The 24,605-nt window shown below is 39.7% G+C and overlaps 2 protein-coding genes and 1 pseudogene across 2 annotated transcripts; 2 read left to right on the plus strand and 1 right to left on the minus strand.

Moving 5' to 3' along the window:
- Positions 1 to 656: 656 nt before the first annotated feature.
- LOC129722273 (sterol O-acyltransferase 1-like) lies at positions 657 to 3,544 on the plus strand. The gene is made up of 5 exons (XM_055675598.1): positions 657 to 986; positions 1,647 to 1,714; positions 1,780 to 2,120; positions 2,176 to 2,321; positions 2,378 to 3,544. The coding sequence occupies exons 1-5, from the start codon at positions 893 to 895 to the stop codon at positions 3,445 to 3,447; spliced, it is 1,719 nt and encodes a 572-aa protein (XP_055531573.1). The 5' UTR covers positions 657 to 892; the 3' UTR covers positions 3,448 to 3,544.
- Positions 3,545 to 7,817: 4,273 nt separating this feature from the next.
- On the plus strand, positions 7,818 to 18,060 carry LOC129720612 (sterol O-acyltransferase 1-like; annotated as a pseudogene).
- Positions 18,061 to 20,127: 2,067 nt separating this feature from the next.
- LOC129721262 (mucin-5AC-like) lies at positions 20,128 to 24,249 on the minus strand. The gene is made up of 4 exons (XM_055673620.1): positions 24,084 to 24,249; positions 23,826 to 24,022; positions 23,281 to 23,769; positions 20,128 to 23,218 (listed from the first exon to the last, which is right to left on the minus strand). Exons 1-4 carry the CDS (start codon positions 24,104 to 24,106, stop codon positions 20,196 to 20,198), a joined length of 3,732 nt encoding a protein of 1,243 aa, XP_055529595.1. The 5' UTR covers positions 24,107 to 24,249; the 3' UTR covers positions 20,128 to 20,195.
- Positions 24,250 to 24,605: the final 356 nt, after the last annotated feature.

Genomic DNA, 24,605 nt, shown 5'->3' on the forward strand with positions numbered 1-24,605 from the left:
GACGGACAGACAGACTTGACTGCATTTTTATTCGTAAAGATTAGAACATCAATATTTTAGAACCTAAAGAGTGAATATACATTTATTGGATTGAAGCGTTCATGTGAATCTATTTTTACAAATAAAAAATTGAATGAGAAAGGCTGGGTCTGACCGCTAGGTGGATTAATTTAGGTTTTTGTTTAGATGCCTGCTTGTAGCCTAGTTCTGGTCGGTATATCCCACATCTCCGGGAAATAATAACTGCTGCTTGAGTCACTGCTACGAAGTCGAATCTGAAAAACCGAGTGCAGATGTCCTCAGGGTACACGTGCACTTGCTTGCCCTGACCGGCGTTGCTTAGCGTAGTAGCGTTTTTTTTTCTTTCTTTTTTGTTTAGATGCCTGCTTGTAGACAGTCCATTAGGCATTTGTACGTTTATTGATGATGGCAAAAGAGGCGTATGAAACGCTGTGTTTGGAATGGTGGTTTTTATAAATGCAAGTGATTTGAGTCACTTTTGAAACCATGATATTTATTTTTCTAATACACATGAACTGGTATTAAAAAAGGATTCCACTTGTTGTATAGAAAGCAGGAACAAAGTACACATACACTGACCCCGCAGCTATGCTTCAGCTGACAGCAATTATTGGTCAGTCTTGCGTGATAATCGAATGAAAGTGATTCATAATTGTGGGCTTATTGTATAAGTTGATAAGATGGCTTTGCTTGAGTCGGGTACTATTTAGATAGAATTTATTTCTGTAAGATTGCTGTACATGCTATCAGTTGCTCAGTTGTCTTCGTTCGTTGTTGTTTCTTTTTTATGGTGGACTGTTGGAAGCTCAGATAGAATCCTGAAACAGTGGTTTATTGATACATATAGTGCAAGATTTGGCAACATATCACTATGGCTGACCTCAAGACCACTGTAGACAGTTCTGGGTCCGAATCCAGCTCATGTGAGACACCAGGTAGTGAGAGTAATGGAACAGAAACACGAGGTAATTTTATCTTCAATTTTAAACTGTTCAAGCAGATGCGTGATTGCTACAGTAAGCTGTCTCTAAATTTGTTTCGGTTAACAAAAAGATCTGTCGAATCACTCGTTACAAAAAAAATTAAACTTTTTCAAACGCTGCTAGTGACATTTGACATTTTATTAGGGGTTTTTGCAGGCTTTTAATTGGTTCGTTTCCGAAGATTTAAATTTAATAAAACCTACTATACAATATACTGAAATTACTACAATAATTTGTGTGCCCCGAACCCGAAACTTAGAGTTAGACTTAAGGTGTTTTTCTCATTTGAAACACATTTTTCGTGAAGAATATAAGTGGAACTATCCGATTATGTCATTGAACCTATTCAGTTGTTTATTGTTTAGAGGTAACGCAATCGATATCATTCATGAATAAGACACTATGGCCGAAACCGGTACCTTAATCCTATATTAATCAAACTTTCACAGTAGAAAGTAATTTCATTACAAAGTGTTCATTGCGTAGCAATATTTCCTAGCAAATAAATGTTTCTTGTAAACATGTAAAGCTTATCGATAATCATGAAGCACCTGTTGATATTCCTCACGCATCTGTTTCGACCTATATTAAGCTTCGAACTGTCAAAAATATAGCAAATCACTATCGATTACGTATTTACAGCCCAGTGCGAGTACAAGGACGAGATAGTGAAGGACATGGCGATAGAGAAAATGCGACAGAAACTGGATGTAAGTAGATTAGCCTAATAGGTTATTTCGCAACAGCCATCAGTGTAACAGTCGCCCACTTCTAGACCATCGTTCAGAAAATGGAAAAGGACGTTGAACGTAAACTCGACCTACTGGTGGACGACCTGGTGACCGAAGTGAAGCTATTCAACCTCAAGAATTACGAACTGCGTCAGCTATTTAGGGAAACAACAAGCACAATCACCGTGGGTGGCACAGAAAAGAACTCCGGCAGACGGCGCAATGCCAGCGGAAAACTGGCGGAGAAAGAGTTTCTAGCGAGAAATTCGCTACTAACCGATCTGTTTGAGGTGAAACATATCAAAACAATTTATCACATTTTTATTGTGATTCTAATTATCATGTTCCTGAATACGGTGGTACACGATTTTGTCGATCGTGGAAGGTAAGTTTCACGTTCAAATTTTTTACGCAAATCATAATTTTTTTAATGCTTTCAGTATTAATCTAGGCCTTCGGCCTATCATAGCAGGATTCGGAAAGTTCCACATAGCTTTACTACTTTGGAGTTGCATGCAACTGACAGTGTTTTGCATTTATCCGTGCTTCTCAATTTGGGCAAATCTGCATAAGCTCTTCGTGAATAGTAAGTTCAAAGTATACTTCAAGCAACAATTGTCAAGACCATAGTTTACATTTCAGATGTCCTAAGAAAATGTTACAACATCTGTTCCATTATGGGACTTATTTCGTATCAATGTATTTTTGTCGTGGCCGTCATCAAATCTGTTCTGCTGTTGGATCTTCCTCCGGCATCCTCAATAGCAGTTTTAATGGAAATGACACGCTTCACAATGAAAATGCACGCTTTCGTTCGAAGTAACATCCCACGTGCCTTGCTGCCCTGCAGCAAGACTTCAATCAACGACAAACCTGCACATTCAACACTCTTACCGACATTTTCGAAGTTCGTGTACTTCCTGTTTGCTCCAACACTCGTCTATCGAGACGAATATCCTCGAACGAAACGGATTCGCTGGTCGATTGTGTTTCGACATGCGTTGGAGGTAGTCGGAGTGGTTTTCTACATTAGTTTCATCTTTGAACGATTCCTGACGCCGTTGTTCGACCGTTTTGGAGACGCACAAATAACAGCCGGTAACTTCGTGCTGACACTGTTTGGAAGCATTATGCCAGGATCACTGTCCTTCCTGTGTGGATTTTACTGTTTGCTACATGCCTGGATGAACGCTGGTGCTGAGCTATTGCGGTTTGCGGATCGAATGTTCTATCGGGACTGGTGGAATGCTTCTTCTTTTCCGGAGTATATCCGTTCGTGGAACGTTGTTGTACATGATTGGTTGTATACGTACATCTACAAGGACTCGGTTGAGCATCTGTTCAAGAATTGTCGGCCATTGGCGACAGTTTTGGTGTTCACCGTTTCAGCCGTGTTCCATGAAGTGATTCTAGCGTTTGCGTTCCGGTTCTTCTACCCAGTGATGTTTATGCAGTTCGAATTCATGGGCTTGCTGTTGATGTTCATTACGCGTAATGTGAGTAAAGATGCAGGAAACGTTCTGCTGTGGTTTATGCTTTGCATCGGCAATGGAATTCAGCTCAGTTTATACAACATGGAGTACTACGCCCGAAAGAACTGTCCGGTTAGTGGGGCTTCCATGATTGACTATATGGTTCCAGTGTCGTGGAAATGCAATGGAATATCTCACAACCCAAATTGGACGATAACTGCACCGTGGGACCTTAGCTAAGAAATGTTAGACACGCTTTTAGTTGTAAAAAAAAATTATCAAGCTATTTTTGTCAGTGATGAAAATAAACAAGACTGTTACCAGTGATGATTTTGTAGTTTTGTTGTTTTTTGTTTCTTCGAATGAATGTTTCTATCTTATAGTTACATCTTTGATTTGAAAATCAACTAAGTCCAGAAAATTCTCTGCAATGCACCTAAGACGGTCCCATATAGAGGAGCAGCCAAAATTACTAATTCCAAGAAAAATATTGACATAAGACAGGCCGTCGTATTCTACGTTACCTCTGCGGTCGTGTCTCAAAAACAACCTCTTTAACTTTTTTAATCTACATTTTCTTAGTTTCTGGATTAAATCTTGATACATTAAACGGTTCATGTTGAAAAATGCTCCTTTTAAAAGTTAAAAGTTCTTTTAGAAATGAGGAAAAATAGTTTTTATTTTTTTTACGCGGGGAATGCGTTCCAAATTTGTATTAAACTGCGTAGAAAAGACTGTTTTAAAATAAAAATATAACGAACGAAACCGTTCAAAAATGTTCGAACTTCATTTGAATACGATAGTGGTCAATCTAGGGACCACAATGCAATATTTAAAATTTTCAAATGTAAGCACATGTAAACTCAATTCCTGATAGTGTGTCTCAGAGCCCTAATTGTGTCCTTCAAATATCTATGAAAAAAGTTTGCGTTTTTGTAGATAAAGATGGTTAAAAATTGTTCTTTGTTTGGTTTGGTACAAAACACATCGAGGAAACGAACAATAAGTATAATTATACATTTTTTTACATTGACGAGTTATTTATGTTTTTCGAAAAAAATCTAAGAATTGCTCGATTTTACGTACTTCATAGACGGCCCATTGTCATTACATTTTTCTTACATGACAAAATCACCTATAGTTAGAATACCAACGTTGCAGTTTTGTAACAAAGAAGTAACATTGAAATGTTATAAAGTTATCAAGGTGGTACGTTTCATTTACCTCCCGGATATAACTTGGCGCCAAGTATATGGACCGGTTCTTAGAAAAGAGTGGAAAAACGAATGGCTCACGAAAATAAATCATGGCTTTTTTAACCCACAAAAAAACTGATGGTTCGCCCACCTACAACACAAGCTGTCAACGCAACGCTGGCGTGCAAGAAGCGGTACTATTTTCTCGAAGTCTTATATGCTCCTTGGTTTTAGGGATGATATTGGAATCATCGGTATCAATCGCAGAGCAAGAAAGAGGCATTCGCACCTTAGACGTTAGCCGCGAAGTCGAATAACACAAATAACAGCAGCAACCCAAGCCTTTTACGGTTTACGACTTACGTAGCCAGCTGATGTCGCGCACTGCAGGAGGCTTATTCTAACGGTGGTCCGACCAAGGAGCACTCGGAGTCTTAGCATTCTGAGCAATTCCACAAAAAAACGGGCAACCAATTGAATCGATCATTTTTGATTTCGCTGAAACTTTGCATAGATGTTTGTATGGGCAAAATATGCCATTTTGTGCTATTGGTTTAATTTTCAGGAACACGGCTAATTTTTTGGAAGCTATTGAAAAATGCTATTTTGGGAAGGTATTGATGATTGCATATATTTTTAAAGTTTTTTTTTTTTATTCTCGCTTATTTTCCGTCGGTCTAGTTCCGCCACTGTTGTGGCCAATCACCGACGCCCAGGGAGGCAACTCCACACCCAAGACCTTAACTCACGACCCGTTTATTAACGGACCGGCGCCAACGGCTTTACTTCCTCATGCGATGGAAGGCGTGATCCCAGAGATTTTTCGTTCCAGAAAATCTCCCGGTGTCGGCTAGGATTGAATCTAGACCAGTTGAGTTGGTTGTGAGTGGATCACGCCACCTAACAACCATCGAAACCTATGTCGGCGGTGGGATTCTAACCCAGGCGTCGAGCGTGGTTGGCGGAGACGTTACCAACCACACTAGGCCCCCGCTCATATATTTTTAAAGTTGTAGATAACAATTTTGTCTTTCCGAAAAAGATATGTACTCTAAAAACATATTTTTCGGAGTTCTTTCAAGCTAAAAGAAAAATTAAAAATGAAGTATCTAAAAAAGCTAATTTTTTAGAAACCTAATTTTGTTTTATAAAAACAAAATAGATTACCTAAACAATGGAACCGATCCAATCATGGAGAAATCAAGAGAAAAAATCAGATTTTTTGAGAATAAAAAAAAAATTATTTCAATTTTTTTTTCGAATGGCATTTTTTTGTTTTTGATGGACAACATTATTATTTACAACTTTGCCGAAGACACTTTGGCAATTAAATAAACAGTTTTGGCTGTAGAAATATTTTTAATTTCCAATAGAGCACTTCATGGAGAATTAAAAATATTTTTACATTTAAAACGGTTTGCTTGATTGCCATAGTGTCTACGGACAAGTTGTAAATAATAATTCTTTTTTCCTTGATTTCTCCATGATCTAGTACACATGAAAAATACAGAGTACAGAGGCACTAACCCCGCAACTATGTATCAGATGAAAGCAATTATAAGTCAATCTAACGTAGTAATAAAAAAGCACTAAGTCTTAATTGTGGGCTTATTATGTAAGTTGATTGGATGGTTTTGGGTTTACTCAGGTCTTGGCTGAAGAATAGTTAAATTTTTTTCTGTGAGATTGTTGTACGTGCTGTACAGTTGTCTCCGTTCGGTGCTGTCGCTTCTTTTATAGTAGATCAGACAAAATCCCAAAATAGTGGGTAATTGATAAATTTATACAACATTTCGTGAAAGATCGGTATGACTAACCTCCAGACAACTGTCGAGAGTTCTGAATCCGAATCCAGAACATGTGAGACACCAGGTAGCGAAAGTATTGGAATAGAAAAACAAGGTAATGTTTTCTTTAATTTCAAATTGTATAAGCAGATGCGTGATTGTTACAGCAGACTGGCTCTAAATTTTTTTAAGATATACATTAAGATTGTGCATAAGGAAAATAAAACTATAATTTTCGTAATTCACCGAGGTTGAAGTTGAAGAAATAAAATATATTTCGAACCCGTAAAAACTACGTGGAAAAAAGCCAAAAAACGAGAGAAATTTATTTAATTTTATTTTTAAATAAGAGGGGTTTGTTAGTACTTCAGTATTTGTGATAAATATTATTAAATGGTGGGTTTGTGTGTCCAATCACAAATAGTGACTTCTCAACACTGTTAGAAATTTGTAATTTTAATTGTTAAGATTTGTTTGCTTTCGCAATTAGGACTTATCATTCATAGGGATTTAAACCTACTTGTCAGAAAAGGGGAAATAAACTTATAACTAACATAATTGCTAACTTATCGGCCATAAAGAGAGCTTATCGTAGCAATTGAGGATTGCAACGATTTTTGTCGAAAATTGATAATAATTTTATTTGACATAGCCTCTAATGTTTCAACACCAGTAAGTCTATGTAATTCGAGTGTCCCAAACCAAGGAGGACGTATCAAAATCATTTTCAGAATTTTCCTCTGAATCCTTTGCAACGTTTTCTTCCTTGTTAAACAACAACTTGACCAGATCGGTACAGCATAAAGCATTGCTGGTCTAAAAATTTGTTTGTAAATCAAAAGTTTGTTCTTCAATGTCGTTTTCGTTTTTGCGGTGTAGCTACCCCGCGGACTACACTTTGTCCTATCACATTTTTTTTTGTTTACATTTTCCGGACTATTACGGACTACCCTTTTTCTGTCCCGGACAGTCCGCGCAAGAAATAGAGTGCAGTTTTGAAAACACCAACACATTCACACGTATGTGTCAAAATCAAAAAAAAAAAAATGTGTCAAAATCGGTTTGCTTTGATTATCGTTCTTTGCGTGTCAAACATCAGGTTGAATTTTATTTATTTTATTTTGTCATTTTTCAGTAAATTGGCAAATTTTTGTACAGTAGTACAAACGCGATAAAAGACAATGGCCAAAACAAAAGTGACAGCTACCTCTGGTATTACGCACACCATTGCAACTGCTCGGAAAGTGTTTTTTTTTCAGCCGCAAAGCGTAGTCCGGGACGGGATAGTCCTGCCGTAAAAACGAATTCGACATAAACAAAGTTTAGAATTCCTGTTAGTGAGATGATATAAACATCTCGTATATTTGATGCACTTGGCTTGTATACTCTCTATGTGCTCTTTGAAAATAAGTTTTTTATCGTAAATTAGTCCCAAGTACTTAACCTTGTCAGATTAACTTAAAACAACCCCATTCATCTTGACAACGTGATTATTGTTTGGCTTGAGGAAAGAAGCTCAAGTCTTATGGAGAAAAATTATCATTTGAGTTTTAGAAGTATTGGGAGAACTTTTATATGACACGAAGACTTTTTCGTTTTACGGAAATGCTTGTGTAATCTCAGAACAATGGCTTTGTGCATCCTGGAGGTAAATCAGGAAGATCGGAAGTAAATATTTTGTACAGGACTGGGCCCAAGACTGAACTTTGAGGCACATCTGCCCTGACAAGAGTAAATAGGAGTAATTTTTACATTTTTCCATAATTTGAGGAAATATGCAAATTTGAAACTGCAATTGAAAATGTTGAAATGTTGTTTGAATAATATGTTAAAGATCCTATCGTCACCAAGTGCTTTCATATTTTTGAAATTTTTGATTATTGTTTTAATCAATCTCGTTCAAGTTTGTTTCAATTATTTCTGCAAGTAAAAAATCATGGGAAAAAATCATTGAAATTTTATTTATTATCTATACTATTGCAAGTTCTGCGCTGCTAGTTATTTTATAATTGTTTGTCCTTCGTTTTTGATAATATCGTTTTACATTACATACATTTTTAATCTTCTTGTTATCTTGTGTAAATGTATTATTATTATATATTTTGTTAGAAGACCGGTCTTTTGACTGGTTCACCTTCAAAGATTATATTTTAATAAAAAAAACCTTAAAAATCCTTTATATCTTCAAAAACATTTGTCATAATACACATGGCCCAAGGACAAATTAGGAAATACCTTTTTTATGTGGAAAAATTATTTTCTCATTTAAACATAGGGTAAGGAACGGCTTAACCCTTAAATGCACACGACGTTAAAAAATCATCTAAAACCAAAAAATCTTTGTTAAACACGTTAACTGCTCTAAAACTAACCAATATGCATAAAAAAATTGAAAGATTTACTTTCCAATATGCAAATATTCCCATGTTGTTTTTAAACAACACTGTGGCTTTATCGCAGAATAAAGTCTAAACAATTACTTTTGTTAACAGTAACTTTAAAATTGACGTAACTTTTAAATTTAGTATAATTTATCAGTAATTCAGACATTTTCACTAACAACTAACCTTATTTTAAAATTGATTGTCAAAAACAGTCAGCACCAGTCGGGAATGGTTTTTTTTTCGTTTCCGAGTTTTTGACAGAAAAAATAAAAACAAAACATTCAAATACAGCACTTCCAGCAGTTAAGTTTTCTTCGTTAGAGTCTAGAGAGCTGTTCTTATGAATTGTATTCCCAAAAATACTGGAATACGTGTATTTTAAGACGTTTTTAGTCGTGTTGTTTTAAAACAACATTGCGCATTTAAGGGTTAAGCAGTAGCGCCTATTTCAATCAGTCGAAGAAAACAGGCCTAAAACTTCTGCATTTTGATCAATATCGACAATTTCAATGACGGAAACGAAAACTTTGATTGTCTAGCTGTTTTACGAATATAAGAAATACCGTTAACCCTCTAGTGCCCAGTGCCGCCTTTAGACGGTCTTCAGTTACACCTCTAAAAAGCTTCAATCAATACTTTAAAAATGTTTATAAAAATTCATAGTGATTTTTTGGAAGTCCGTCTGAAAATTAATTTGGGCACTAGAGGGTTAATCACAAAGAAATATGTGAACAAACATCATTCGAAACAAATCGACCTATATTGCAGCCATTCGGGAGCCACTTCGGATGCTGAAATAAAACGCCTGCAAAACGGATGAAAACTGCTTAACGTAGGTTCGGGGTGATTGGAATAGTGTCCCTCGATTGGTAACTTTAATTGATTTTTGTTAAAGTTTTTTAACTTAGATTTACAATCTGAAAACAAGTTCTGACAGACAAAACGATAGAGAACATTTTGATATACTACTGTTTTTCTTTCCGTGTTGGGTATTTTCGTCACTGCGACCAATTTTTTGATATTTTGTGACATGTCTCTACTGTTTAAATTTCGCCCAGCACATTTCGAGTATTTCGTCTGAATACACAGGTGGTTCCCAAAGCTGCCTAGAATATGTTCCCTTCCCTATTCTTCGTAGAGAATTTAGGTAAGTGAAAGGGTAAAAGATCCATTACCCCCAAGGTTTCGATGAGTCCGTTGGATCTAGGTCGAGACTTTATTTGCGTGATGTCTCGGCTTATGTGCAATTACAACAGGTTTGACGCGCAACTCTGTCGTTTTAGGAGGTTATCCCGGCATAGAGTATGTTCTTGAAGCATCGATCAAAATCGATGCTTCTGTAATATATTATTTTTACTTTTACTGAACGAAATAATTTTTTTATCGAAAACTTCTTCAGATTTTAAGGGTTTTATTACAAAATATTTATTTTGCAGTAATATTCCTTAGTAAAAATATGGTCCTTGGAACATGTACAGTTGTAACGCACTGTAGTAATTTGTAAATATACCTCACGCATCAAATTGATCGAATATGGAGCAACTCACTATCAATTACGTATTTACAGCTCAGTGCGAGTAAAAGGACGAGATAGTGAAGGACATGGCGATAGAAAAAATGCGACAGAAACTGGATGTAAGTAGATTAGCCTAATAGGTTATTTCGCAACGGCTATTGGTGTAATAGTCGTCTTTTTCTAGACCATCGTTCAGGAAATGGAAAAGGACGTTGAACGTAAACTCGACCTACTGGTGGACGACCTGGTGAACGAAGTGAAGCTATTCAATCTCAAAAATTATGAGATGCATCAGCTATATAGAGAAACAAATACATCGGTCGTGGGTGGTACAGCAAAGAACTCTGGCAGACGACGTAGTGACAACGGAAAACTAGCGGAGAAAGAGTTTCGAGCGAGAAATTCGCTATTAGCCGATTTGTTTGAGGTGAAACATGTCAAAACCATATTACATATTTTTATTGTGATCCTATTTATAATGTTCCTGAATACGGTGGTGCACGATTTTGTCGATCGTGGAAGGTAAATTTCACGCTAAAAATTTCAACGCAAATCAAAACTTATGTTTTTCCATGTATTCAGAATCAATCTAGGCCTTCGGTTTATCATAACAGGATTCGGAAAATTTCACATAGCTCTACTGCTTTGGAGTTGCATGCAACTGATAGTGCTTTGCATTTATCCGTGTTTCTATATTTGGGCAAGTTTGCATAGTATCTTTGTGAACAGTATGTTTATCAGAGTACACTAAAGTCTTTTTTTACGAGGGGATACGTTTCAAACTTGTATGGGATCGCGTTGAAAATATGACGAAGAAAATCGTCCTAAAATCCTTGTTTGACTACGAGAGTAGTCAATCTGAAGGCCAAAATGGAATGTTTGAAATTTCCAGTATTTACACCAAAAATCATTAATTTTTTTTTTTGAAAATGAATATATGTTTACTCTTGGCCCAAAACGAAAAACGTGATTGAAATTAGGTCGATATCTTGTGCCGTTTTAAAGTACTGGAGAAAAGCCACCCGTCTAAAAAAGACCGTAGTGTATACTTAAAACAACATTTGTGAGATCCATAATGTTAATTTCAGATGCTCTAAGGAAATGTTTCAACACCTGTTCCATCATGGGGTTTATTTCGTATCAATGTTTTTTTGTCGTGGCCGTTATCAAACTTGTCCTACTGCTGAACCTACCACCGGCATCCTCAATAGCTGTGTTGATAGAAATGAGTCGCTTCATAATGAAGGTGCACGCTTTCATTCGAAGTAACATTCCACGTGCCCTGCTGCCATGCGTTGACGGCAAACCTGCACATTAAACACTTTTACCGACATTCTCGAAGTTCGTATATTTCCTGTTTGCTCCAACGCTCGTCTATCGAGACGAATATCCTCGAACGAAACGGATTCGCTGGTCGATTGTGTTTCGACATGCGTTGGAGGTAGTCGGAGTGGTTTTCTACATTAGTTTCATCTCTGAACAATTCCTGCTGCCATTGTTCGACCATTTTGGAGACGCACAAATAACTGCCGGTAACTTCGTGCTAACACTGTTTGTGTTTGAGTAGAACAGAATTAGCGTGTTACACATATCCCGTTATTGTAGCATCGCTCAATACAAGAATAGAAGTGTCTCGAAGCAAATCGGAAAAGGACGCCAATAAATTTGTTTGAGTTAAATACGGGTTTTTTCAGTTATTTCTTTACATTTTAGGTTGCAATCCTACAGTTAACATTTCGTCATCAATTTTTTGGTCCTTCAAGCATCGGATAGTATTGAATCACGATGGAACGCTTGATTGCACGTCGAAATGCATTGCTGACGCAATTAAGATGGGAGCATATGGAAGCTGGTAAACTTCACGAGAGGAACGCATCCCTCGGGGAAGCAAAAGATCGGCTTGAGCAGCTAACGGAGGTGGCTGGGAGCTTCCGCCTTACACAGCGAGAAATCGAAGAAAATCAACCCGATCCAGATGCAGTTGCATCGGTACACAATTATCGAGAGGAATTTACTGCGCAATATTATCAGGCGAAAAACATTTTGGAAGAGTATATTGCGCAGTTGGAGGAACATAACCTAGAAACGAACTCGGTGGCCAGTGATAGGACGGTTGTTGATACATGTCAAGACCTGAAGGAGGCCATGAAGATGTTGATTGAAGTGCAGCGAGCGATGCTGCTGAGTCAGTCGGCAACAAACAACAATGTAAACCAATTGTCAGGTCAGTTAGCGAATGATCAAGCTGGAGGAGAACAGGTATCGAATCGTTCACCTTTTTCAAACGTTAGGCTATCACCGATAAATGTACCTACGTTCAATGGAGAGAGGAAGCATTGAATATCGTTTAGAGACATATACGAAACCACAATTCATTCGCGAAATGATCTGAAAGATTCTCATAAAATGCAATATTTGATGTCGTATCTCGAAGGAGATGCACGACGTTTGATAAGTTCTTTTGCTATTTCGGATGCTAACTACGGTGAAGCATGGACAGCGTTAACAAACTTTTACGATAAGAAAAAATACACAGTGTTCGCTCTTGTTCGTGAGTTCGTGGACCAGCCAGCCATAGTTTCTGCCACCTCCAGCAACCTACGCAAAATCGTCACCACATCGGATGAGGTCATTCGTCAACTAAACGCACTTGGTGATGTGTACAACACTCGTGACCCATGGCTGATTTATTTTCTTCTGGAAAAGTTAGACAAGGATACTCGTTCTTTGTGGGCGCAAAGAATTGTCGATATAGAGAATCCGTCATTTGACGAATTTCTAAAGTTTCTGGACGATCGTTGTGATGCTTTGGAAACATGTACGGCGTTTTCTAAGAAGTCTGGTGTTGATAGTATAAAAAAGGAAAATTTCAAAAAAAGTCTTCCAGTGGAGCGGAAGTATCATTCATTACATACATCGACGGTTGCAGAAAAGTGCGCGAAATGCTCTAGTGAGCATCCGATATTTCAATGTGAAGAATTTAAAAAAATGGATTTGCAAGGGAAACGTGAACTTGCACAAAAAGCGAGGTTGTGTTATAATTGTTTGCGATCATCGCACAATGTGAAGCAATGCTCTTCAAAGTCAGTGTGTCATAACGCAAATTGCAAAAAGCGACATCATACGCTTTTATGTCCAGCAGGTGTTGTCGATTATAAACGGCCAGATAACAATAAGGAAGCGAAACCGTCTACAGAAGAAACAGAACCTGTAATCAATACTTTGATGGCGCAGGTGCCAAAAGACGTAAAATTGGTGCCGATATTGCCAACAGCAGTTATCCGTGTACGAAACGCTCATGGTATTCTGGGACACGCTCGAGCGCTGATAGATTCGGGATCCGAGGCTTTATTGATTACGGAGCGTTGTGTGACTAAGCTCGGTCTGCAGCGTACCAATGGAAAGTTTGTGGTTTCTGGTCTTGGGCAGCAACAAACTGGAACTACACGGGGCATCGTTGAACTTGCATTAGCCAACCGATTCAGTGACACGGTTTTTTTGCAAACGAAGGCTTTCGTAATGTGTAAACTGACGTCTACACTACCGGCTCAAAGTTTTAAAGTCAGCGCAAATCTCTTAGACAAGCGAGTACAGGAGCATTTTGCTGATCCGGGTTTCAACCAACCAGGACCAATAGACATAATTTTGGGATCAGATGTTTTTCTTGCGCTTTTAGCACCAGGCCAAGTCAAAGACAACTCTGGATTTCCCATAGCGCAGAGCACCATATTTGGATGGATTGTGTCTGGGAATCACGCAATTTGCACTCCTGGAATTAATGCCAATCTATCAGTGATAAATCTGCACACAGAAATTGATCTTAACCGTACTTTACAGAAATTCTGGGAAATAGAGGAAATGCCAAACCAAAAACAGTATACTCCAGCAGAAAAGAAAGCATTGGATTTTTTTCATGCTACACTCTCACGAGATAAGTCAGGACGTTTCATGGTACGACTTCCTTTCGACGATTCGAAACCAAATTCAGGAAAATCCCTCCCTGCAGCTCTCAAGCGGCTTGTGGCAATGGAGCGGCGTTTTCATACGGATTCAGAGTTTGCAAAGCAGTATTCAGAATTTCTTACCGAGTATCTTGCATTAGGACATATGGAAGAAATCCCAGTGAGTGAAGTGGATATAAAGGACAGCGAATGTTTTTACCTTCCCCACCATGCAGTAGTGAAGGCAGAAAGTACGACAACTAAACTAAGAGTTGTTTTCGACGCATCTAGTGCGTCATCAACCGGAATGTCTCTGAATGACCGACTTTTGGCGGGACCCAACGTCAACCAAGATTTGTTCTCGGTTTTTCTACGATTTAGAGCTAACAAGGTGGCCTTTGCCGCGGACGTTGAGAAAATGTACCGTCAAGTGTTGGTTCATCCGCTGGACAGAAATTTTCAACGTATTGTGTGGAGAAGTAATCCAGAGGAACCAATTAAGCACTATCGCTTGTGCACGGTTACGTACGGAACGAAATCTGCTCCATTCTTGGCAATTGAAGCATTAAAGCAAGCAGCTCGTGAATATCAAACTGTTTTTCCTGAGGCGGCACGGAGAATAGAAATGGATACGTATGTTGATGACTTTCTTTCTGGAGCGAAAAACATCGAAGTAGCACGAGAGTTGAAAAACCAGGCAACGGAGATTCTACATTCGGCAGGCTTTAATTTGCGTAAATGGTCTACAAACTGTCCTGAGTTACTTTGTGACGAAGCAGATGGTCCAGAATCAGTTGATGTGAAATGGGTCGATCAACCAGATACAGTCATGGCTCTTGGTATACGCTGGTTACCACAAGAAGATGTCTTTTCGTTTAAAATATTTCAGCCAGTCAGCACTGTGAACACCAAACGGCAGCTACTTTCGGACTCTTCGAAGTTGTTCGATCCATTTGGTTGGATTTCTCCAGTAACAATTCGCATTAAAATTCTTTTCCAGCAACTTTGGCTATATGATATGTCGTGGGATGATCAACTCCCTCCAGTAATAGAATCAATGTGGACAGACATTAAGCAACAGCTTTGCAATATCGAACAGGTTCGCATTCCCCGGTTTGCAGCTAACTACAATGGGAAAATGGAATTACACGGGTTTTCAGACGCATCGGAAATGGCATACGGGGCAGTGATGAAAATGGCAAGATAGTTATCACTCTATTGGCAGCTAAAACCAGGGTAGCTCCAATAAAACAAGTAACTTTGCCACGACTCGAATTGACTGCAGCAGCTTTACTAACAGAGTTGATGAAGCAAATCACAAATGCCTTTTCGAATTTACAATTAGAACACTGGGCATGGACAGATAGTTCAATCGTCCTTGATTGGCTCTCCGCTCATCCTCGAAAATGGCAAACGTTCATTGGTAACAGAACGTCAGTGATTTTAAACTTTCTTCCAAGAGATCGTTGGAACCATGTGTCAAGCCAAGAAAATCCCGCAGATTGTGCATCAAGAGGTCTAAATCCGGAGGAGCTTGTAACACATCGATTATGGTTCCATGGACCCGAATGGTTAGGTAGGGACGTTAAGCAATGGAATTCGTTTCATATAGAGCGTATTGACAAGGAGTCAACTGAAGATTGTAAGGTCGAATCATTACACGCAACGATTCTCAACGTTAGAACTAGTTTCATTATAGAATCAGAGTTGTTGAGAAAGAGATCGAGCTTTACTGTAATTGTTAGCACATTGGCATATATTAATCGAGTTATACAAGTATCCAAGAAACTGAGAAGCGAAGGAGAGTTAACACCTAGTGAACTTTACCAGGCAAAGATACAATTGGCCCAAACAGCACAACACGACATCTTTGACAGGGAAATTGAACTCCTTAGACAAGGCAAGGAAATACCATTCAGCCCACTAAACAAACTTCATCCTTTCATGGATGATAGTGGAACATTGCGCGTAGGAGGACGTCTACAGTTTGCACCGTATTCGTATGACATTAAACATCCGATAATTTTGCCTCGTGATCATCGAGTGACCGAACTCTTGATATTAGATCTCCATCTACGAAATTTCCACGCTGGACGTAATCTGCTCTCTGCTACGATCAATCAGCAATACTGGGTAGTTGGTCTCAGTACAGCTATTCGTCGAGTAACAGATGGGTGCATTCGTTCTGTACGACTTAAAGGAAAGACAGCAACCCAGTTAATGGGTAACTTACCCGTTCCTCGCGTAACTGCCACACGTGCTTTCACTCATGTCGGTGTGGACTACGCTGGGCCAATAAAAATCAATGCATCCTGTGTACGAGGTAATAAAACAACTAAAGGATATGTTGCAGTTTTTATCTGTTTTTCAACAAAATCAGTGCATTTAGAAGTTGCCAGCGACTTATCTACCAATGTGTTTATCGGTGCACTCAAGCGATTTATAGCACGCCGTGGCTATCCCAGTGAGATTTGGTCCGATAACGGGACTAACTTTGTTGGGGCAGATCGGTGGCTTCAGGAGCTCAAAGGTAATTTGACGGCTGGAAAAACAGAAATCAATCGATGTTTAACGAATAGTGGCATCAAGTGGGTATTCAACCCTCCGGCATCACCTCATCGGGGTGGAATTTGGGAGGCTGCTGTCAAAAGTGCAAAGAAACATTTGGTGGCAGTGCTCGGCACAACAGCAGTTACTTACGAGGAGATGTCTACGATCCTATCGCAAATCGAGGCATGTCTAAATTCTAGACCGCTGTGTCCTTTATCCAGAGACCCTGACAGTTATGAAGCCCTAACCCCGGGACATTTTTTAATAGGACAACCTGATTCCAGAACCTGACCTTCGTTACATTTCATCCAACCGTTTGGACAAGTGGAAATTATTGCAGAAGCAGACTGTGGAAATCTGGAGACGATGGTGGGACGAGTATTTATCGAATCTACAACTACGTACAAAGTGGCAGATAACTAAGGCAAACGTTCAAGAGAATCAGTTGGTATTGGTGAAAAATGATAACGCCCCCCCAACACAATGGGAGCTGGCTCGTGTTAAAAAGGTGCATCCAGATTCTGTAGGGATAGTTAGAACGGTTACCTTACAGCGTGGCCAGGCAGAATATCAACGACCAATTCAAAGAATATGTTTGTTACCATCAGATGCAATTGAAACTGGACGTTTCAAGGCGGGGGAGATTGTTTGAGTAGAACAGAATTAGCGTGTTACACATATCCCGTTATTGTAGCATCGCTCAATACAAGAATAGAAGTGTCTCGAAGCAAATCGGAAAAGGACGCCAATAAATTTGTTTGAGTTAAATACGGGTTTTTTCAGTTATTTCTTTACATTTTAAGTTGCAATCCTACAGTTAACATTTCGTCATCAGTTTGGATGCATCATACCAGGATCACTGTTCTTCCTGTGTGGATTTTACTGCTTTCTTCACGCCTGGATGAATGCTGGTGCTGAGCTGCTGCGTTTTGCAGATCGAATGTTCTATCGGGACTGGTGGAATGCTTCATCTTTTCCAGAATATATCCGTTCGTGGAACGTTATTGTTAATGATTGGTTGTACACGTACATCTACAAGGACTCAGTTGAGCATCTGTTCAAGAATTGTCGGCCACTGGCGACAGTTCTGGTGTTCACTGTTTCAGCCGTATTCCATGAGGTGATTCTAGCGTTCGCTTTCCGGTTCTTCTACCCGGTGATGTTTATTCAGTTTGAATTCATGGGTAGTGTAAGTAGAGATGCAGGAAATGTTCTGCTATGGTTTATGCTTTTAGTCGGCAATGGAATTCAGATCAGTCTATACATAATGGAGTACTGCGCCCGAAAGAACTGTCCAGTTAGTGGGACTTCGATTATTGACTATATGGTTCCTGTGTCGTGGAAGTGCAATGGAATATCCCACAATCAAAACTGGACGATTACTGCTCCGTGGGACTTTAGCTAGAAAATGTCGCCATGTTTTTAGTTGTGAAGCTCTATTCAGAATTCAAAGCGATGTGAAAAACTAATACAAAATGTTCATTTGCTCACGCGCATGTAAAACGTAAGTTGTCGAAATTTCACTTCACTTGGAACTTACAGTTCCAAGTTTGGATTCAACGAAGGTTATGGATGGTGGTGTAATGTTAAATTAAGGCTACTGGCAACACTGTGTATGAAAAGGCGCAGAGAAATAAACGTATTCAAAGATTCAAACCAGAATGGTAGCAAGTGAATTTTCTTCAGGAAAGAAATCAATTTTAGTCGGTCGTTTTCCGTTACAACATTTGGCGAAGATTATGGCGGAATTGATCGCGGATCGTCTAAATATGAATGTTGAGTGTATTCAGATGAGAATTATCGAGATATTGCAGGAGGAGTTTGACTGGGATAGAATAAACAAAGGCAGAAGGAACGAATCATCAGAAAGGGAAATTGCGCGAAACGGACATAAAAAACAGTCTTGTCGGAAGATGGAGAATCAGGGTGATTGCAATATCTAGAAGTTTGATTCGATGGATACCTCCACGGTGTTAGTTTCGAGTTATGCTTTTGGAAGTAAACAATGCGCTCGTACCTGCGTCATTGAGCCGTATGAATAACAACGTGAACGTGAATGTGATAGCAACCATTTTGGTAATTCTCCCTAAAATTCGCCTACGGACAGTTCAATGAGTGTGAAGAAGATGATTTAATTCCGTCAGGGCGAATAGGATTTTGTTCACTTTACTCTGATTTCACCGTGAAGTGACTCCCGTAATAAGCACCATTATCAAGATTGTCGAGATGCGATCAAAATGGAAAGTCGATGTTACTCTCCGTTCTGGAATCTATTTAATCAACAGGTTTGACCTTCGAAGAACTGATCATACCAACGGTTAAGAATGGCGGGTTTGCTGCAATCAAGGTAGCATTTAATACTAACCAAAGGAGAGTCCAACTGAAGTGAATTCCAGTGGTTAGTCCACAGAGAACAGACATTAATCTATTTTCAAAAGATGTGTAAAAACTTGCAACCATCATTTAACAGTAAGTGGTAATGCTCCCGCGAGCGCCACGCGTCACTTAAAAACCAATCACAGATATCGATAAAATATCGATACAGTTAGTGTATTAATGTATTTGGATTCAAATTTTTACATACGATTTTTAAATTTTTTTATATGAACATAAATGTCTGTTCTCTGTGGTTAGTCTACGTAAGTGAAGAAGGCGTACATTGAGCGTACAAAGCAAAGAATTCAAGGCTTGGTGGCCAAACGTTGACGAGAAGGTGAAAACGCCGTTAAGTCGTGCCTGAAATGCCAGCAAGAGAGCAATTCGATGTCCCGCGACGTGTGCGAGAAAGTTCCTCTAGAACCGTGGTACGTACTGCCAGTGGATATGTTAGGCCTATCTCTTTCCGGTGATTCCATCTTGATGGTAATTGCCCACTACAGCACAATAGAGGTTCTCCTATAAACTACCTTCGAATCGAACTGTTATAAATATTTCTATCTATTACATCTGTTATGATCGATTTTTCCAGCCAACTTTTCATTTCTTTGGCCACTTTCCCCAATATGTTTTTTGTTCAGAACCCTAGTTTGGACCACTATTCAATTGTGCAAAGAACATGTCCTGAACTGTGTAATAAGTTGTGGCGGGTTAGGAGGACGATCGATAAAAATCAATGCAAGCAGATGAGATCATTTAAAATATTTCTGTCGATTAGTACATATTATTTGCCCTGGAAAAAGCGGAACTTGTGGCGTCAAAACTCCCTTTATAGCTTTTAATTCGTTGCAGTTAAAGTATGAGAAACAAGTATAGTCTCACCAGCTTTTTTTTTCTTTACCATTGACGAAGAAAATAAAACATTAACGAAAAACCAAATCGGCTGGGCGACAATTAAACACTAAAAATAACTTTTAACAACTAGCTTTAAAAGCTTTTTTCCGCTACTTCCTCAATAAACTAACGAAAACGAAATTAGACGAAATTCGACCATTAACTATATGAGAATGACAATTTAAAACATAAAACTGCCTTAGAAAGGCGACGACGTAGCCAAAACCCCACTCTAGCTTTTTTCAACATTCATGAAAGCAAAAAAAAAAGTTCTCTTGTAGTTTCATTTTTATATTACAATACTTCAACTGTACTAACAACTAAAGAACTCCCTCCTAAACATATCACCAACCGGATCCCCCGGCTATTGCCGCACCGACCGCTACCGCAACGGCTCCCCCTGTGGTGGCATTTTTTTCGTTGATCTCCGGACAAATGGTGCTGAGATTGAAGTTCGCCAACGAACTTGACGAAACGCTATTGCTGCCACCGTGTGTCAACGACGACGACGACGAAAATGACTGAACACCACCGGCACCGAACGAGTAGTTCGGAACAGTTCTGCTCTGGTAGGGTTGATTGTAGCAGCTGCCAGCAGCACTTTTCGTCGTCGTTCCCGGGTTAAAGCTAAAGTTATTGTAGCACAGTGGATCGTCCGCTAGGGTAGGCGGAGGTGGAGGCAGTATCGCCGGGAAGTAACCGGAGCTGGAAGTCGATGGAAGCGTGCTAACGTATTCGTTAGTAGAGACTGGTAGTTTGTGAGATTTCCTCGGCTTCGCCGATGCCATCGGCGCCGTCCGTTTTTCACTAGACGGAACGTAGTATGGAATGTCCGAGGAAGAGGTTGTATGATAAGAGGATGAACTCTGGTAGTAACTTGTAGGTTGCTTCTTATCAGCCACGTATCCGTAGTTGCTGTAGTTGGTTACTGCCGAGCAGGAACTGGTGACGTTTGGTGCCGGAAGTGTGGGTATGCAGTAACTGTTGTCCATGAATGAGGTCATGTAGTTTTGCTGGCAGGTGTAGTTGTAGTTTTTGTTGTAGTCAGTTGAGTAATCGAAATTAAACGAGAGACCGGTTGCGACGTTAGCCTCGGTACCATACGTATTATATCCGGCAAAGCTCGGATCGTTCAAGTATTTTTCTTTCTTACTTGATGTGCTACCAGGAACGCTGGCAATTAATGCCTCAGCGGAGTAGTTATTATGGAGAGATTTATGATGTGTACTGTAATTACCACAGTTGGGGTAATTTTTGTTGGTGACTTTTCTCGGTTGATCAACCAGTTGTTGTACGGAGAGAAAAGTGCTCCCCGAATCGTTTCCTTTTCTGCTTTGTGTAGCAGATTTTGAAGTGGAAGTGGATTGACAGCCGTTTGATATGGTATTCAGTGCAAGGTCTCCGTTGAGGTTCGGTAAACTGGCGGTTGTCGGTGGGTAGTAAGGTGAAGATGTATCATTAAGGATGTTTGTAAGCTTATTGGGAGACCAAGTGACAAGATTTTCCTCCCCAGTCGGATGAGCGAAGAAAATATCAGACTTGCGACTCAAATCAATGTTCGTCTGATACGAGTGAGTTGGAGTTGAATTGAAATCCAGTGCCGGAATTATCTGGTTGTAGTCTTGGTTAACTGATGTACCCGGTTTCAGGTCTTGCGAGGCCATCCAAGGTACGTCGTACTTGGATTGAGGATAGACTGACCCGGACTGTGGTTGATAGTTAACGTTGCAACTGGAACCCGCGAGGTGTGAGCTCGATTTTTGCTTGTGTGGTGTTTTTAAAGACTGATGACCATGAGCTGCAGGTCTAGACGTTTTATACAAACAATCTTCGGTTTTGGGCAGCGTAGTTGTGGTTGAAATTATATTCTGTATTGCACATGCGGAAGACGTACTAGCTTGCGTGTACTTGGGCAGCGTTTTCGTAGTTGAAGTCAATGAGAATGTGAAGCTAGTTGCTGGTTTTTCCGTTTCAAAGAAATCATATTTTTCGGTAGTACGCGATTCCATTTGAGTTGCTGTTCCTGAAATGTAGTTGGCCGTGTAGTTGGCAGACTTGGTTGAGGTTGGTTGATTGCTGTACGAGCTATACGTTGGTGTGGTCATTGTTGATGTGTAAATAGAATTGATTGCATATTGTGATTGAACTGTTCGAGCAACAGTTGGAGTAGTACTCGTTAACGAAAATGTAAATTCGGTAACAATCGGAGGTTTAGGCAGACAATAATCATCCATGGGTTTGCTGCTCGATACTGGAGTGGGAAAATAGTAGCTAGAGGTCGAGGAATGCTTATAGTCGAATGAAGGTTGTGCGGTGGAGGTTGTACTTGTGGAGGCTGTTAAGGTGAAAGTAAAAGGAGTCGTATCATATCTACAGTCGGAACTGGTTTTCGTTCGGGGCGTTTTATGTTCCAACATGCTGTCTATAGATTGATAGATAGTCGAAAAACTTGTGCACGTAACGATCGAGCTTATTTGCGGTTCAGGAGGAGCAGCCACCGTATTTTCCGACCCAACATAGACACTGGAGCTGAAGTAAGATGAAAAATTGTCCAACAATATGTTGTTGTCAGCGTTTTGCTGTGACGAAACTTTCTTTTCCACTTCCGCAACATCTGGCACATCTTCTTCGGGAGCATCTGTGTGATGTGTTCCGGCAATTTTTCCACCAGTAGCAACTAAGGGAAAGTTCATAAGGTAAGCTGCTGTTGGTGAAAGTGACCCTTGATTTTCATCTGGTTCGCCATCCGGGACTTGCAGATTTGCAAAAATATCATTCGACAAATCCGTCTGATCCAAGTTCATGTCTAGTGAACTGGATTGGTCCTCCAGCGGTTTTGTATTTGTCTGCTTACTTTCTACAGGTCCTTCCACATTACCTGCCACTTTATTTTCCACCGACTGATCACTTTTTGTGACTTTTAGGGCACTCTTTTCTAGTGCTACTGATGGTTCCGCATTGTCGGTTTTGAATTTTTTTGCCTCACTTTCCTTCGAATCTGTCGCTTTTCGTTTCCGTCGTTTTCTACGAACCTCTTTCAGCATCTTCTTAGTCGGTCGAGGGGCTCGTTTAAGCGGCGGTATTGGAATTTTTCCATTTACAATTCGCCCCGGAATCACATCGATGGATTTGATGCTAAACTTCGCCCCTCTAGCCGATATTTTGTTTTTCAATGGTGCTTTGGAAGAGTCTGAACTCGACCTACATCTTTTCTTCAGGCTGATCTTGGATCGCACATCCTCATTACTTACGATCAGTAACGATGATTGTTGAGGAACGAGCGGCATTTGTAGGACGCTACCGCTGTTAGATATTAGCACTCCAGTTGCCATTATTGGCGTAGAGAGAAGAGCAGGAGTAACGTTTACTGAAATGTAGAACAGAAATTAAGTTTACAGTTAGTTATGAAGGTAAAATTCAAAAACTTACCTCCAGTGGCCTGCTTCAAAGTCCCTACAATCTGATTGTTTGCCATCACAAAACAGGTGCTGGGTAGAGTGGAACACATTGTCGACACGACCGCAACCGCAGCACCGCCGTTTTCATTTGTTCTACTTGGTTCGAAAATTGTTTTGGACACTGATTCGATGACATTTGGGATGTTTGACTTCACCAGACTGGTTTCGGTCGTTGCGTTCGCAACGTTCGTTGTAGCAGGATTCGACGGCTTAACAGACGGTTCATTGCTTGCCTCCACATCCTTGCTTCGCTTTTTAGGTGAAGATTTTTTGTTCGATTTGCTGCTAGATTTTGTAACTTCTGGAGAATCTGGAAGTTTTTCTTCCGGTTTCTCCTTTTCTCCACCCGACCCATGCTTGCAAGGCGGAACATTGATGTTCGCCTTCTTGAGCAAAGCAGCTAAATCTTCGTTTCGCGCAATCAACGCTTGCAAACGTTCCTCGAGCTCATCCACATGCTCTGAAGAAAAACTCAAATTATATTGGCCTTATAATGATAGCGCTAATTTGACTTACTTTTCAATAATGCATCCCGTTCCTCCAGAAACGCTTTAATCTTGTCTTGAAGTTTCTCCACGTACTCGATCGTCCGCTGGAGGATTTCGATCTTGCTGAGCTGCGTGGCAGGCTCATATTCCGGAAGCAATTTAGAGAGGCTGTCGAATGTTTGATTCAGTCGATCACGGCGTTCCTTTTCCCAAATGCGATTTTGACTGGAAACAAAATCAGGTTTGTTTACCTTAGCACAAAAGAAGATGGGCTCTCAATACTTACGGCGATGGTTTCTTTTTAGTCATTCTAACTTCCCCGCGAGAAGGACGAAATTGAGCACATTTTCGACGACTTTAGGGTCTTCAGCAGGTCCGAATTACAGGAAAATTTGCGAAACAAACAAGCAGCGGATCCAACCTGTAGGTTGCAATTTGTTTATTTACGTGCGTTTGTGTGACGTTTAAAGCGGGAGCATGGTGTATTTTGCTCAGTGTGCTGTCTAGTTGTCGCGGCACAACGAGAGCAAAGTAAGAGCAAAGGTGCGGAAAGTCATGTTAACCACGTTTGTTAAAAATATTTTATTAACATTCTTGTGCAAATTTTTGTAATTAATATTCGAAAAATTTCCTTGGTCGTAACAGACTATTGAAGAAATTATAACATCAAGGTTTGCAACAAGTTTTTGATTTCGTTTCACATTTTAGCTGCAGTATGTTAATATAATATTTCAAACACAATGTAAAGTTATTGAATGCGCTTTCAGCTACAGTGTTCGTTTAGTTTAAAGCCTGTAGTACACTCTTT

The sequence above is a fragment of the Wyeomyia smithii genome, chromosome 2 (genome assembly GCF_029784165.1).
Source record: "Wyeomyia smithii strain HCP4-BCI-WySm-NY-G18 chromosome 2, ASM2978416v1, whole genome shotgun sequence".
NCBI lineage: Eukaryota > Metazoa > Arthropoda > Insecta > Diptera > Culicidae > Wyeomyia > Wyeomyia smithii.

Bases quoted from the DNA above. Each gene is read 5' to 3' on its own strand.
- LOC129722273 (XM_055675598.1), top strand. From the start codon at position 893: ATGGCTGACCTCAAGACCACTGTAGACAGTTCTGGGTCCGAATCCAGC. The intron at 2,121-2,175 runs GTAAGTTTCACG...TAATGCTTTCAG, and splicing joins GATTTTGTCGATCGTGGAAG to TATTAATCTAGGCCTTCGGC. The intron at 2,322-2,377 runs GTAAGTTCAAAG...TTTACATTTCAG, and splicing joins GCATAAGCTCTTCGTGAATA to ATGTCCTAAGAAAATGTTAC.
- LOC129721262 (XM_055673620.1), bottom strand. From the start codon at position 24,106: ATGACTAAAAAGAAACCATCGCC. The intron at 24,023-24,083 runs GTAAGTATTGAG...TTTTGTTTCCAG, and splicing joins ACTAAAAAGAAACCATCGCC to TCAAAATCGCATTTGGGAAA. The intron at 23,219-23,280 runs GTAAGTTTTTGA...TCTACATTTCAG, and splicing joins TTTGAAGCAGGCCACTGGAG to TAAACGTTACTCCTGCTCTT.